This window comes from Desmodus rotundus, chromosome 13 (assembly GCF_022682495.2).
Source record: "Desmodus rotundus isolate HL8 chromosome 13, HLdesRot8A.1, whole genome shotgun sequence".
Lineage (NCBI taxonomy): Eukaryota > Metazoa > Chordata > Mammalia > Chiroptera > Phyllostomidae > Desmodus > Desmodus rotundus.
Genome location: NC_071399.1, coordinates 52,474,305 through 52,490,155, shown reverse-complemented (window position 1 = coordinate 52,490,155; position 15,851 = coordinate 52,474,305). Strand labels below are relative to the sequence as shown.

General features: G+C 37.1%; 1 protein-coding gene across 4 annotated transcripts in view; it reads left to right on the top strand.

The window, feature by feature from the left end:
• AKAP11 (A-kinase anchoring protein 11) overlaps positions 1-15,851 on the top strand; it is a 54,606-nt gene that overhangs the window by 34,588 nt on the left and 4,167 nt on the right. For 3 of the 4 annotated variants that reach the window (XM_045202194.2, XM_024569390.3, XM_045202196.2), the window contains exons 8-11: positions 7,511-7,666; positions 10,003-10,086; positions 10,864-10,910; positions 13,725-13,885. In XM_045202194.2, coding sequence (XP_045058129.2) covers positions 7,511-7,666; positions 10,003-10,086; positions 10,864-10,910; positions 13,725-13,885 — 448 coding nt within the window. The remainder of the gene's footprint in view (positions 1-7,510; positions 7,667-10,002; positions 10,087-10,863; positions 10,911-13,724; positions 13,886-15,851) is intronic. The other variant, XM_024569398.3, reaches the window with a different exon arrangement.

The window sequence follows — 15,851 nt, the reverse complement described above, 5'->3', positions numbered from 1 at the left end:
GTGGAATGGGGCAGGCCAGGCTGTAGCTGGCAGATCCCACAAGGTGGTGGCTGGCAGACCCTGCGGCCCCACATGCCCACATAGATAAACTGGGAGGAATGGCGGGGGAGCAGACAGAACACACAACCCAGGGCTCCAGCATGGGGAAATAAAGCCTCAAACCTCTGATTGAAAACACCCTTGGGGGTTGAGGCGGCAGCAGGAGAAACTCCCAGCCTCACAGGAGAGTTCCTTAGAGAGACCCCCAGAGCGTGCGCAAGCCCACCGACTCGGGAATCAGCACCAGAGGGGCCCAATTTGATTGTGGGTATCGGGGAGTAACTGAAGTCCAGCAGAGAGTGGAGCAAGCGCCATTGCTCCCTCTCGGCCCTCCCCCACATACAATGTCACAGCACAGCGACCAGTGTTACCCCACCCTGGTGGACACCTAAGGCTCTAGCTCTTTACAAAACAGGTGCACCAAGACAAAAAAAATGGCCCAAATGAAAGAACATATCAAAGCTCCAGAAAAAATACAACTAAGCAATGAAGAGATAGCCAACCTATCAGATGCACAGTTCAAAACACTGGTAATCAGAATGCTCACAGAATTGGTTGAATTTGGTCACAAATTAGATGAAAAAATGAAGGCTATGCTAAGAGAGACAAAGGAAAATGTACAGGGAACCAATAGTGAGGTGAAGGAAACTGGAACTCAAATCAACAATGTGGACCAGAAGGAAGAAAGAAACATCCAACCAGAAAAGAATGAAGAAACAAGAATTTGGAAAAATGAGGAGAGGCTTAGGAACCTCCAGGACATCTTGAAATGTTCCAACATCCGAATTATAGGGGTACCAGAGGAGAAGAGGAAGAGCAAAAAATTAAAAACTTATTTGAACAAATAATGAAGGAGAACTTCCCTCATCTGGCAAAGAAAATAGACTTCCAGGAAGTCCAGGAAGCTCAGAGAGTCCCAAAGAAGCTGGATCCAAGGAGGAACACACCAAGGCACATCATAATTCCATTCCCCAAGATTAAAGAGAAGGAGAGAATCTTAGAAGTAGCAAGAGAAAAGGACACAGTTACCTACAAAGGATTTCCCATAAGACCGTCAGCTGATTTCTCCAAAGAGACCTTACAGGCAAGAAGGGGCTGGAAAGAAGTATTCCAAGTCATGAAAGGCAAGGACCTACATCCAAGATTGCTCTATCGAGCAAAGCTATCATTTAGAATGGAAGGGCAGATAAAGTGCTTCTCAGATAAGGTCAAGTTAAAGGAGTTCATCATCACCAAGCCCTTATTATATGAAATGTTAAAGGGATTTATCTAAGAAGAAGAAGATAAAAAATATGAACAGTAAAAATGACAGCAGGCTCACAGTTATTAACAACCACACCTAAAACAAAAACAAAAGCAAACTAAGCCAACAACTAGAACAGGAACAGAACCACAGAAATGGAGATCACATGGAGGGTTATCAACAGGGGAGTAGGAGGAGGAGGGGGGGGGAAAGGTACAGAGAATAAGTAGCATAAATGGTAGGTAGAAAATAGATAGGGGGAGGGTAAGAATAGTATAGGAAATGTAGAAGCCAAAGAACTTATATGTATGATCCATGGACATGAACTATAGGGGGGAAATGTGGGAGGGAGGGGGTGGGCTAGATGGAGTGGAGTGAAGGGGGGGAAATGGGACAGATGTAATAGCATAATCAATAAATATGTTTTAAAAAGTACTATTTTGTGACATGTAAAAGTTATATGTAATTCAAATGTCAGTACAGCTTATCTGTGGCTGGTTTTATGACCTAATGGCAGAGCTGAGTAGTTACAAGAAATGGTATATATATGAGTTTTGTCTAGAGAAAGTCCAGTCATTGTTAGTATAATGGGAACAGTTTGCGTGATGTCGATGTAACCTGGCAACCAAGGAGAGTGGACTGGAAAGCAGGTACGTGAACAATGACAACTTCTCTGTACTAGTCAGTGGGGGTGGTAGAGGCCACTGAGTGATCATGTGTACTGTGTGGCCATTGCACGTAAAATGACTGAGTAGAACAACAAATCTGCATCTACTTTTGCATTAAGCTTGAACATTCCTCCGTGGAAACTATTCATATGATTCAGAAGGGGGCAGCTATGGGCAACTGGTGAGTGGCAGCTTCAGCACCACAGTTCACCCGCTCATGCATCATGTCTCAAAACAGAATTTTTGGCGAAACATCAAATCACTCCGGTGACTCAGCCCTCCTACAAGCCCAGATTTGGCACCCTTCGACTTCTGGGTTTTTTTTTTTTTTTTTTTAACTAAAATCACCTTTGAAAGGGAAGAGATTTCAGCAATGAGATTCAGGAAAATAGAACAGGGCAGCTGATGGCGATTGGGAGAACTGTGTGAGATCCCAAGGTACCTACTTTGAAGGGGACTGAGGCATCATTGTCCTATGTACAATGTTTCCTGTAGCTTCTTCAGTAAATGTCTGTTTTTTCATATTGCATGACTTGGGTACCTTCTGGTCAGACCTCATATATCTGGCAATGCCTAAATACTCACTCCCTGGTCCTTTACAGAAAAAAATTGTGGACCTTTGTGAAGACCCAGATTTTTTTGTTTATGGCTATATATTGGTTTCTTATGTGATTGAAGACATAAATGGTTACTGTACAAATGAATAAGTGGTGGTAAGCTGAAGCTGGGCCTTTCTACAATTGGAGCAATTTTCCTCAAACAAAAGTGGCCTTAGGCTATTTTAATTGTTTTTTTTTTTCCTTCCCTCCATTGTTCAATCCCAGCCTCTTGGGAGGATAATTTTCTAGATCTAGATAATTCTGTAGATTAGAGTGTCTCTAGGATAATCCTAGGGCCTGTCAAATGCCTTTGGTATTGATTTCTCAGAATTCTCACTTTTTCTTAGAGTTGGGTGAGTAGATAGGTGCTTGGAGTTCTTTCGGTAAGACAGGGCGGTCTAATTCCAGCCTTTTATCCAGGCTGGTAGAGTGTTACTCCACATTTTTCCCCTTTCTTTCTTTTTTTTTTTTTTTTTTAATTAATAATTGTGCTAGGGTTCTATAAATGATGACTATTTGAAGTTGATTAGTGTTTACCATGTACTGTTTCACATTTTCTTTCTAAAGTTAAAATGGTTTGTCTTTCAAGCTGTAACATGGAGTCATTAAGATGGATTGTTTTAAAGGTATTAGTTGGATTATTTCACTGGTGTACCTTTTATCATAAATGTTTGATTCATGAAAATAAACATAAATATTTCACAAATCTTATTGTACAGAGGGGTTGCACATGAGTGTCAAATAGGATAGTGAATTTTTAGAAGAACAAAACATATAAACTATATGTAAGAGTTATTTTCTTTTGAGCCAAAATACTTAGCAGTTATTTAAAAAAAACCACAAATCTTTTCTGGACCCCATCTAGTGGGGTCATTTTAGCCAAAAAACCATTAGATTGTGGCACATATCAGGAAAAGTGTTTTTTGGGTTTTTTTTTAAAGAACAAAGTGGTATTCTATTATGGTTCAAAACTATAGTGTTATATCTATTTATTAGTTTTTAACAACCTTATGAGATTTTAAACTCAATAATTACCCAAGCCATCTTATTGACAAATTTTGTGACAAAGATAAGTAAACTTATTCCCACACACCAAGGCAAAATAAACATAGATTTTATGTTAATAACTTTTAAAAGGTGTTAAACATAAAGCCTGCACATATGAGATCTTATTCTATTTACCGGACCTTTAGCAAAACTAGTGACTGACTTAATAGTGCTAAGTTGATGATTCAGCCAAAATGTGACCTAATGGTCTCTTGATGGGATTGAGACCTAGTCACTCCTTTTCAAAACAGAAACAGAAAATCTAAAATGAAAGACAAAATTCAAACTGGGCCTAGCCTTAAAACTTTACCTCATACCACCTTTCGTTTCAGACAGACAAGAGAAACAAAGGAGAGCTCTCAAACATAAACTGACTTCCTCCTGTGGAGGAATAGAGAAATAAACCCAACAGACAATTAATTAAAAGCAGTATACAACAAGGAAAACAAACTATACACAAAGTTTATATACCAAAGCCAGAAGAGTGCTCCAACCAAATCTCACACTGGGTACCTGTAGTTTTTCACTGAGCCGTGCCAGCCACTGAGAGTGGCAGGGCAGGGGCTCCTGGTCCTGCACACCAGGGTCTTACCCAGTTTAGGAGTTTGGAGTCCGTTGACCCCCAGAAAAACTGGTTTACTGGATGTTTGTTACAGAAAAGCCCAGATTTGGTTTGTAGACCACCAGATGGCCAATGGACTTAAACTAGATGGGCTTTCTGAGTGCAAATCCAATCTCTTACTGAAAAGTGATGGCGATGGGGAGGGTGCAGAGAGTTGGAAAAGGAGAGTGCCCAGGTAAAATCACATAGCAGCTGCTGGGGGGTCTCCAAATCCACAATGTGGGAGCCCCCAGTCCAGGCAGCCAGTGGGACTCCCCGCCAAATACCAGACTTCCCAGAGAGTCCTGAGGTCTATCCCACCAGAATTGGCAGAATTGAAACCTGATGGCAGCTGTGTCCAGGGCTTGGATTATAATTGCGCATTTATTAATACCAGAGGCTCTCAGTCTGAGAATGTGGTGGGTTAAAACCCTAACATCCACCCTACCTTCAGCTTTCAGAGTTTATAAAGGGGAAATGTAGGAATTTGAGAGAGGGAAATTCTAGGGGGAGTGCAGACCTTCTGGTTTCCTTGGGAGGGGGAGCTGAAAGGGAAGTCTGCAATTTTTTCCCAAGCTGGCTCCTTTGTTCAGGTGTTAACTCTCTATTTGCATTAGAATTCCTCTTCTTCTCTTCCCCAGAGGCCTGTGGTTTAGGGCTGGGGAGGTTATGTATTCTCTGGTTAGGGAGAATGAGTATCCTTCTTTGGTTAGGGGAGATAAGGTCTTGTGATTCACTAGCTGGCTGTAAATTGCTCATACTGTTTGGCTTCATTCAGTTTTCTTGTCTGTTTTTCCTATTCCACTTGCCCAAGAATTTCCTAGCTTCTTACCATCCTGTCTCATTCCCCCCTCAAAGACTTCTATCCCTAAAATCTTCTCAGGATGATGATGAGGGAGTTGATTCTCTTACAAATAACTGCTTCCTGCTGACAAGGGGTGTAGTCCCTGCCTTTGTAGGATATGGAAGTTTCTCCTTGCCTGATCTAAGGGAGACAAGGGAATGGGATTTGAGACTGGAACAGAGAGGCTATTAGCTGATTCTTCCAAAGTAGGGATAGGCTGGAATCCTGGAAGCATCATCATCTTGATATAGGATTGTTGTATCCAATTCAACTACCTAATCCTGACAGTAAGTCCATTCTGCCAAACCACTGAGTCTCATTTCAGGATGTGGTGATGCAAATGGGCTTCTAAAGTGAGGTCTATATTTCGTTAAGCAACCAGGTAAATAGGGCCATAATATATGCACTCTATGAAAACAACACAAAGGTTAATGAACACAGTAAATCATAAACCAGTGTTGGAGTCTACAAGGAGGTTGGATGAAAAGACCCAAATAAAAGGCACTTGCTGGAATGAAATTAAGCAATGATGATCTGATAGGTCTTTCTTACCTGTAGTTTCAATATCTCTGGTGCTATCACTGGGTGTTTGGTTAAATTCTGTATAGCTTACACTGCACCATAGTTCTTAATAATTCCAAATTAAAGGATGAAAGAAAAATGAAGAATGCCCAGAATAGTCTGGTTAGTATATTCTAAATACAAAATGAGAACTGCTCCAAAGAGGCAGGCAGTTGAGAATCTATTCTAGACACTGGGTATACAGAAGTAAGTAAAACAGGGAGAAATATGTGTGTTCATTTGGAATTTAGTTCTAGTAGAATAAGACAGTCAATGAATAAGTAAAATATGGTGTATGTGACATGGTGATAATAGCTTTGGAGGAAAACTAAAGCAAAGAAGGGAGTTAGTGCTGCTGCTGATGGTGATGGGTGGCAGCAGGTACGGCTGGTTTGCAGTTTTGAACAGGTAGCAGGGGAAGCATCTCTGACAAAGTAACATTTGAACAAAGAGCCAAAGGTGAAGAGAGAAGTCACATAAGAACCGGGAGAGAGGGTTCAGGCAAAGGGGAGGGATTGCATTTTGGAGACACAGCAAAGAGGCTTGAGTGGCTGAAGTGAGTGAGGAAGAGGGAGTAGTAAGAAATAAGGTGGAGGTTATGAGAGGTTATCATACCAAGTAGTATGTTTTCACGATTTAGCTAATTCTAATTGATAGAAGCCGCTAGAGGGTTTTCATCAGAAGACTTAACATTTTCCCCCTTCGTGTTTAAAAATACAGCTTTAAAATGCTATGTTAAGAATAAAATGTAATGTGCGTAGTTATGAGAGGGGACCCCAAAAAACAGAATTTATTTATAAAAAATTGTGTGTGTATCTTTACATGTTTAAACTTCAGTCACCTTCCACGTGCTCTCCATTTGATGCAAAACACCTATTGAGACTTTTTTCCCACTGCTCAAAACAGTTTTTGGACTCATCAGTTTTGATGCCTTTTAGTGCTTCTGCCATTTTTTGTTTCACCTCTTCCATAGTGGCAAAATGTTTCCCTTTGAGGACTTCTTTCACCTGGGGAAACAAAATAAACCTGCTCGGGTTGAGATTGGATGAATAGAGAGGGTGGGGCATGGATGTCATGCTGTTTTTGGTTGGAAACTGCTGAACACTCAGTGCTGTGGGGGCAGGCGTGCTTGTAAATCACCCATCATGACATGGGTAAGTGCTTGAGTCTTCAAAAAAAGTCACTGAGGTCGAACATAGCCTCTCACAACAACTCTAGCTGGTGCACTAATACAGATGGGTTCCTTGAACACTCACCTAGCAGCAGATGCCTGTACTACAAGGGGCCTGCCCTCCAGAAGATAATTCCAGGTTTTTTTTTTACGTGGGGGCGTCCCCCCTCGTACAGCAATTGAACAGTGAATGACCTTTCTTGTGAAGATAGAATAAATATGTAAATGTTTCTTGATTGAAAAAAAGTGAGAAAGGTTAGGGTTATGATCCACACTCAAAGTCTTGAAGAGAGTTTCCTAGTTTAACTAAAGGCTTGATTGACAGCACCAGAATTCTGTGAACTACTACTTTTTCTTTTAAAGCCATAAAAACGGTTTGGTTTGGTTTGGTTTGGTTTTTGTACAAATGGAAGTACTATCTTATAAAGCACATGGAAAACTTAGGAACTTGTGCTCCTTCATAGTGGTTCCAGTAGAAAATATGAACTGCTTTAAAGAGAATTTAGGTAAATGATGCACTTGGAATGAATGGGTGTTGGTGGGTACCTCCATTAATTCAAATTAATAAGGTGTCCTGCAGTCTCTTTTTGGCAGACTAAACAAAGCAGGTAGGTGGACCACTGGTCTGGCTCAGCTTCGCGTTTTTTGCTTTTATTATCTTTTATCATCTAATGAATAGGCTTCTAATTCAACATCTGATGCTTTTGGATTGAATTTGTATTTTCTTTTTTCTTTAGTCCAAAAGAAATAGAAGACTTTCAGTCAACTGAGTCTTCTGGTAGCCAGCAGATGAATCTCAGCCTTGGTGATGACAGCACTGGTAGCTGGTCCAACTTAAGTTTTGAGGATGAACACCAGGATGAAAGCAGCAGTTTTCATCATCTGAGTGAAAGGTAACTAAAATTCTACATGTATCTGCACAGTTTTGGTCCTAAGACCTCAAAAGTGAGCTATAAATGTATATTGAGCATTATTTAAAATTGTGAATTTGAAAATCTGTCATTTTCAAAATGTGTTTTATTATTCATAATATATTTCTAATGGTTTTTGACATTTATTAAATATAGTAGTTAACCTAGCTAATTTTCTCTGGATGTGCCAGTAGTTGATGTGAAAAAATGTTGCATACTTTTGATTTTATACCCTTTAAGCTTTACCTGGACATTTCATGAATTTGAAGGAAAAATTTTCGTTCTTACTCTAAAGGGGGTACTTTTTTCTTTAGAGCAGTGATTTTCAACCTTTTTCATCTCATGGCGTACATAACTAATTACTAAATGTAGCAAACCAAAAAACAGAGGTTTTGCTGACCTGACAAAAAGAATAAAAAACACATATAATTTTGATTCATTCTCATCAGACGGGTATTGTCGTGTTGGCTGTTGTTACTTTTTAAAATTTGACAGTCTTAAGAGAATAGAGGTTAGTGCCCCTGATTAAATAGTCAGGTATCTTATGTTTTAAAAATTCTTGTGTTCCTTGCCACGGAACATTGGTTGAAAATCGCTGCTTTAGAGGATAGGAGGGACAGTTTATCTGTAAGAGGCATCAAAATGGCCCTGTAATTTTCCTGATATTAGTTAAGGTAGTGTCTTTTTTGGGAAGGGTTAATGTAGGATGATCATACCTCCAGTTTGTTTAGGACAGTCCTGGTTACTTCTGTTCTGGTGTAATCACTGATGGTGACGCCTGTCATTTTCGGGAGTGCCCTGGTCAGGTGAAAATTCGTACATGGCCATCCTAGTTAGAAGTGGCATTTTATAAATAACTGACTTCAAATCTCACTCACCTCTTTCAAGAGGCAAAATGGGAGGGGAAATGAGGTTAGGTGGAGGGACTTTTTTGCATGATCATCTAATACTAAGGTGATGGATTTTTATTACTTATTAAATGGGGGAATCATTAGTGTATGGGTAGGAATTTTGTAATTTTTTTATTTGGGTAATCATTCTGCTAATGGAAGTGAATACAGTGTCTGAGATCATTAATTTTCTCTGGCTAATGGCCCTCTGTTCACTCTGTATTTCTGTGTTTTCTCATTTTGGGGTTTTCTGAAAACACCACATGGGCAAGATTCTGGTTGTTTTAATAGTTTTATGTAAGAGCTATGTTTGTTGGAATATACAGGAAGAGGTATTACTCAGTTTTAACTTTTACTCTCATACATATGGTTTGTCACAATTTGATAGTGGTAAACATAGAAATGTAAATTATTCAAGATCTCTTGGAAACCACTTAGAACTTTTAAATGATCATTTTTTTCTAGTAACTTTGTTAACGTTTATTGATGCCTATAAGGTGTTTATATTATTTCTTTTTTTACAACCAAAATTTTGGTTTGTAAAGATATTAATTTTTATAATTCCCTAGTCTAATACTGGAAAAAGATAGCTGCTTTCACTGCAAACTAATGTGCTTACTAATTATTTTAATGATTGAATTTAAAAATATTGCATGTTTAGGTTTTAATAAGAAAGATTGAATTTAGTTTTGTTTCTGAACATGGTTGCTTTTTGTTTTTTATTGCTTTGCTGAAGTTTTAGGATATAATTGCTTTCTCCTTTTGATTAGATAGTATAAGAAGTTACCTGTTTGGCCTTAGTGACTGGCTGACTAGACCAGTGTAATGCTTGAATAAACCTTGGTTAGCCAATATTTTGAGGAAAATGTGTATTAGTTGCCACCTACTAAATCATATATAATATGTGAAATGAAGGTAATTGACATAGTAAGAGTATTTTAAAATCAGAAAACTTTTTTTTCCAACCCCCTGCTCCCCCAAGTCCATCAGGGTTTGCACTATCTAAAGACTTGAGAGAATGTCAACCTGTGGTATTTTCTTTTTAAACTTATTCCAAACTAAGGAATATTGGCTTTTACAAATCATACCATAACACTTAACAGACATTAATTTCATCGTGAAACAGCTTCTTGCATTCATTTGCTGTCTTAAAAGACATTATCTTGTCTTAATCTTTAAAATAAACCTACATTTAGAATGATTTTTATGATCTTTGAGGACAAGTAAGCAAATGCCCACATCTCTGAAGCTGTCAGGTTCCTCCTGTAGTAGAAGTGGTGGGCTCTCTGTACCCCTGTGGATGCTGCGCTCCATTGTGGCAGCTTCAGAACATCCAGTTACCACTGACAGAAGCTGTTCCAAGGAAAACCAAGGTCGTCTTTACTATTCATTTTCTAGTTCAGCTCTGTTCTTTTCTTCCTCTGGCAGTAATGGTAACAGCAGTAGCTGGAGCAGTCTTGGTTTAGAAGGAGATTTGTATGAGGACAATTTATCCTTTCCAACATCAGACAGGTTGGTCCAGTCCAGAAACTTAAAAACTGATGAGTCTTTCACCACTAATGCATGATGCCATATTCTTAAAACAATGTGGGTTACTGCCAATATGTATCAAGCTGCTTTTCTCGTATATGTTGACATGATTCCGCTTGATAAATTACATCTAATGAAAAAAATTCAACTATGCTAAGTTATGGTTGACATCTAATTGCAAAATGTATTGCTTTTATGCATGTGTTGCTCTGCTTGCTATTTTTCATTCTACCAATTATTATTTCATTAAAAAGAGCTTGCTTCCTACAGGATTTCTGTTTTTTGTTTTGTTTTTGTTTTTGTTCAGTTTTATATGTAGTTTTATTTCATATATAAGGAAAATGTGTTTTTACTATATTAAAATACATAAATGGCATCAGCAGAAGCATTAATAAATAATTATTGGTGAGATTTTATAATATTCAAATTCTGTGTTACCTAACACCAAATTAGTAGAATATTTTGGCTTCAAATTTTTTTAAATTAAATTTCATTATGAAATTACTTGGTGCTCTGTATATAATAGTCAGGTGGAACTTCTTGGTTATTGATAACTTATCTAGGCATCATTCACAATTCAGATTTTAACATGAAATGGTGTGAGAAGCAAAGCTTCCTCTTTTATTGTCATTTCTCCCCTTTTTAAATGTCACATATCATATTGTAACATTCATTCTTTACCACATTTTAAGAATTGGTTTTAATAACATTATTAAAGCTTTTTTTTAAAACACTGCTTCTGTTCTTTTATTCAAAAAGTGATGGGCCAGATGATAAAGATGAAGAACATGAGGATGACGTAGAAGGTAACTGACAATTTGTAAGAGTCTTTAATTTTTGTATTTGTGCATTTCATCAATTAGGCTCTGGGTTGTTACAAATAAGGGTATTTGCATTATAAATCATGGTATTCTTAAACTAATTTACTCAGTGTCAGCTCCCTTGAGCAGTTTGTATTATTTGATTGCTAAACTAATGAAGTACTCATTGATATAAAGACTGAGCTGCTTTAAAAGAATTATTCAATTATTTGAGAGGAAAATTTATGATAAACTATATAATTATCTTTTTCAAAATTAAAAATCTATACTCATAAGATATTATTTATTATAACAATGGCATATGTCATAGTTTTTTTTTCTTCCAAATCAGTAACTTCTAGAATTAGTGTTTAATGATAATCTTACATAAATCATATTCGGTCTTTACATTTCTTTCTGAATTCCAGTTCTGCAGTCACACATACACATATTTGAAGCAAATATTCAAATCTTTCTTTAATGCACATACTTCTAAATATGTCCATACTAGATCCCATTGGTCACAGAGTCCCTGTGGTTTGTAATCCCTCATCCACATGTATTAGGCTGTCTAAGTGAATCTAAACCCTGTTCATGTTGAAGCTGAATTTTCATTGTATTTAGATGGTTGTTGAACTTCTCTCCCAAATCTTATTTTTTCTTAATCATTAAAATATGAATAATTCCTTCTATAGAGGGGCACAGAAAAATATTCACACTGTTTGAGATATTTGATTTTGAACCAGCGATTTTTAAAATCATTTCTTTAGAAGTGGGTAAACTGATAAAATTGCCAAAATGAATTTCTTGAAATGTACTTTATAACACCCAAGTTTCCAGTCAGTTTTATTACTAAGTGTGCTCTTCTTATTTAGAAAAAGGTACCACTTTTTGAGCTAAAATCCGTACATCTAGTATGATTATTACAGTAGAGTTCTAATGCCTCTGGCTACAAAGACATTCTCTTCATAAGGGGCCTCTAGAAGTAAGTTTTTCTGATCAGATACAAAGTAGAAGTAGCATGATACTGTCTGAGTTATGGATAGGCTAGGTAATTGCTTTATTTTTGTTAACTAAAAACATGTTGATTTTTTCATATAGAAAAGTTACATACTTTTCCCCAGGTAATACCTGTGAGCAGAGTTGTTCCAAAAGCTATGTATGTGGTATAAATGCATGTGGATATTTTCTGTAAGGAATACTAACTTTACTGTGGAATGATTATGAGAGAAGAAGATACAGGTTGTTATCAATATAAAATGCATTTAGAAGTTTTTACTTTTGGCACTAGCCAGGCTGTTCAGGATTTCTTTTGTGAGTAGGTAAAAATCAGGAGATTAATTATTTGTAAATATATGTCACCACCCAGTTTGTGAGATTATAGTCATCTCTCATTATATAGAAACTTGCAGCCAATTTATACATTTTTAAGATTAGAAATTGGTAAATTAGGAGGTAGACTGATGTAGATTTATAGAAAGATTCAAAATTATGGAATTTCTAAGGAAACAGCCCTCATTTTTGTTGCTGCTGCTGTTGGTAATTTTAGAATGTCAGTCCCTTCTCAGACAATCGGGTTCTGCACTGAGGAAGCCAGTAGTACAGACACGCCTTGGGGAGACAGCTTCAAACCCCATGACTGCTACCAGGACTACAAAGTGGCCCATGTTTGGTGCCGTAGTGCCCCAAACCCCTCTTTGATTGATAGTCAGTGGGGAGAGAGGGGAGAAAAAATAGTACATTTATTTTCAGAGAATAATGCGAACGAACTTTTTCAATGAAAAGTTAGGGGCTGACACATATCCTAAAAATAATTAGCAATGGTCTAGAATGCCCTATAAAAAATGAATCGGGGACATTTACTAGCAAGTTTCCATTGCTGGTACAGCTCGGCACAGTGCCTGCCACATGCCCTGCTGCTCCCCTCCTGAGTGGGAGAGCCTGTGCCTGAGCACCGCTCACTGTTCACACATCACTAAGCAGCAGTGTTAAGTCATTAGTTTTACAGTCAACAGGGATTCACCCTACTTTATGTTGAAAACGTAATTTTCGTTAAAAAAGGAAAATATGAGAGCAATACCTTATTTATAATAGGAATGTACCAGTAAATTCCCTGGTCTGCCTTTTGGGATTTAAGTGGTTGCATATGGCATTTTCCCTATTTTGGCCAAAGAATGAAGTGATTAAGAGCATGGAGCCAGACTGCCTGTGTTCCTATCCTAGCTCAGCCACTGCTTTACTGTAAGACCCTGGATCTCCCTCTGCCGCAGGTACCTCACCTGTAAAATGGAGACGGTGGTAGTTTCTGCATCACAGGGTAGTTTTGGGTTATGGGATTTTGTGTTATCCAAACAATTCAGAACAATACTTACTTAAATATATACTATACATACATTGGCCGCTACTGTTATTTCTCTTAAAGTCTATTTAATATGTTTAGTTGAGGTTTTTATTTGTGTGTTTCATTTATATTTTGATTGTAATCTTAGCTTTATGGTTTTATTGTCTCTCCCTTTACCTGGGGATTATATTCTGACACAAATGAAGGCAGTTATTTATGGCACTTCAGTGCCTCAAAATAGAGTTTTACATTTGTGCTCTCAGTGGATAATTGAAGTTATTCTTTTACTTCACATTATTTTGCCCTTTCAAAGAGATGTTTTAGTTGATTTTTTGGTGTGGTTAAGAAAGGATGGATTTTTTTCCAAGCATTCATTGGAGTTTTAAGAAATGGAAAATATTTACATATCCTTGGAAACCAGGGTATTTGATAATGGAATTGATGAGTTTCACTTCATATTGTTTAAATTTAAATATCAGGTTTGGGGCAAGATGGAAAGACTCTGCTAATAACAAATATTGACCTGGAGCCATGCACAGTAGACCCTCAGCTAAGGATCATTCTTCAGTGGCTTGTTGCCTCTGAGGCCGAAGTTACGGAACTTTCTTTTCGTGACTCTGCAAAGAAGGAGTTTATACGAGTAAGTACCTGCCTTCTAGGATGGTTGTGAAGATACATTTCACAGTACATAATGTTCTGTGTCATGTGGTTGATCTAGTAAGATGGCCGTTGATAATAGAGTGGGGAAATGCTTAGGTGATGGAGTGTAATAGTTGGGTTCACATATCAGCTCTGCCACTCTCTAGTGATGTGACCTTGGGCAAGTTCACCAACTTCCTTATCTGCACTATGGAAGTTGAGTATAGAATTTACAGAGATTTGTGAGGATTAAATATAATAATATTAAAAAATTGCTTAATCTAGTGCCTGGCACATCCTAAGTTCTCAAAGTTAGGTGCCATTAATAAATATTTCATGTGTTTCTATGAGAAGATTGAGTTTTTCTTTGTATTTAATTGATTCATAATTATGCCTAGTACTTAGTATGTCTCTTTTTCTGTTAGTCCAGTTTCATTAGTATGAGAACCTACCAAAATCAAAAGCCAATATAAATTTAAACATCCAATAAGGGACAATGGACCACCTGAGTATTTAATAAAGTTCTAATAAAATGTTCAGATTTGATGTACTAATTGGATATTTTTATTGAGAACCTAACTGTATACTGAGCACCTTGTTAGTCAAAATTTTCTATTTAAGGTTTTTGTCCCAGAAATTTTCTTACCAGAACTTTGGTTTAATCTTACTGTAGGGTATAGAGTAGTCTAATAAATAACCAATGTGAATTGATCAATAGTAACAAAAAAGAAACAGTCCTGTTACTCTTGATTCCTGGTCCAGAGTTTACAAAAGTATTGTTGAAAGAAGTATGTGAAAAAGTTTTGTGTAAAAATAGGTTTTGGGTGGGTTTTTTTTTTTGCTATTTTTGTTACTTGTTTTACTTAGATTTTTTTGTATTCTTCCAGTTTAGGTGTCTGTTTTGGGGTAAAGGGAGAAAATAAGACAGAAAGGGATCTTCAGGAAATAAAATGTCAAGGAGACAGAATGGGCAGAACTGACCTTAGGGAGGCAAACATTTTTATTTAGTCACAGATAAACAGAAGGCTGAGAAAGGTCGTGGGCAGATCTGAGTGTGACAGCGCCTGAGCAAGGAGACCTTGTCCCCATGTAACCTTGAAAACCATTCTGCCAGTTCCTCAAAAAGTTGAATGCAGCATTATTGGATAATTTAGCAATTCCACTCCTAGGTACATGAAAGCATATGCCCATGGCAACGTTATTCATAATATGCCAAAAGTGGATAAATAAAATACGGTGTATCCATGCAATGCAATATAATCTACCAGTTAAAAGGAATGATGTAGATACATGCTACACCGTAGAGGAACCTTGAAATTATTATGCTAAGTGAAAGAAGCTGGTCATAATTGATCATGTAAAAGTAGATCATCTCATACAAATGATTTCATTTATATGAAATGGCCAGCATACAAGTCTGTACAGATAGAAAGTAGTGATTCCCTAGAGTTAAGGGAATTGGGAGAAGTGGGGAGCAGTTACTGATGTGTAAGGCTCTTTTTGTGGTGTGATGAAGATGTTCTGATACTGGTTCTGGTGATGGTTTTGTTCAACTCAGTGAATAATGCTAAAAACCATTGATGGGTGCACTTTAAATGGATGAATTGTATGGTATATGAATTATATTTTTATTGAGATATAATTCAAAAGCTATTTTTAAAAAAACTAAGCATATATACATCATCACAAAAAATTAAAGTAGTTTATACAGAACTAAATAGAAAAAAGTGAGTGAAGACATTCTGATTGGTGATGATAGTTTATTTAAACCTGTTTTTCCTTTTTTTTTTGAGGTATAATTGATATATAACATTAATTTCAGGTGTACAACATAATGATTTGATATTTGTATATACTGTATTGCAAAATTATGACCACAATATTTTACTTTTGTTTTTTTTTTGAAACATTAACATTTCTTAACTTAGAAAGCCATGTTTCCGTTGAGGCTAGAGTGCGTATTCAAA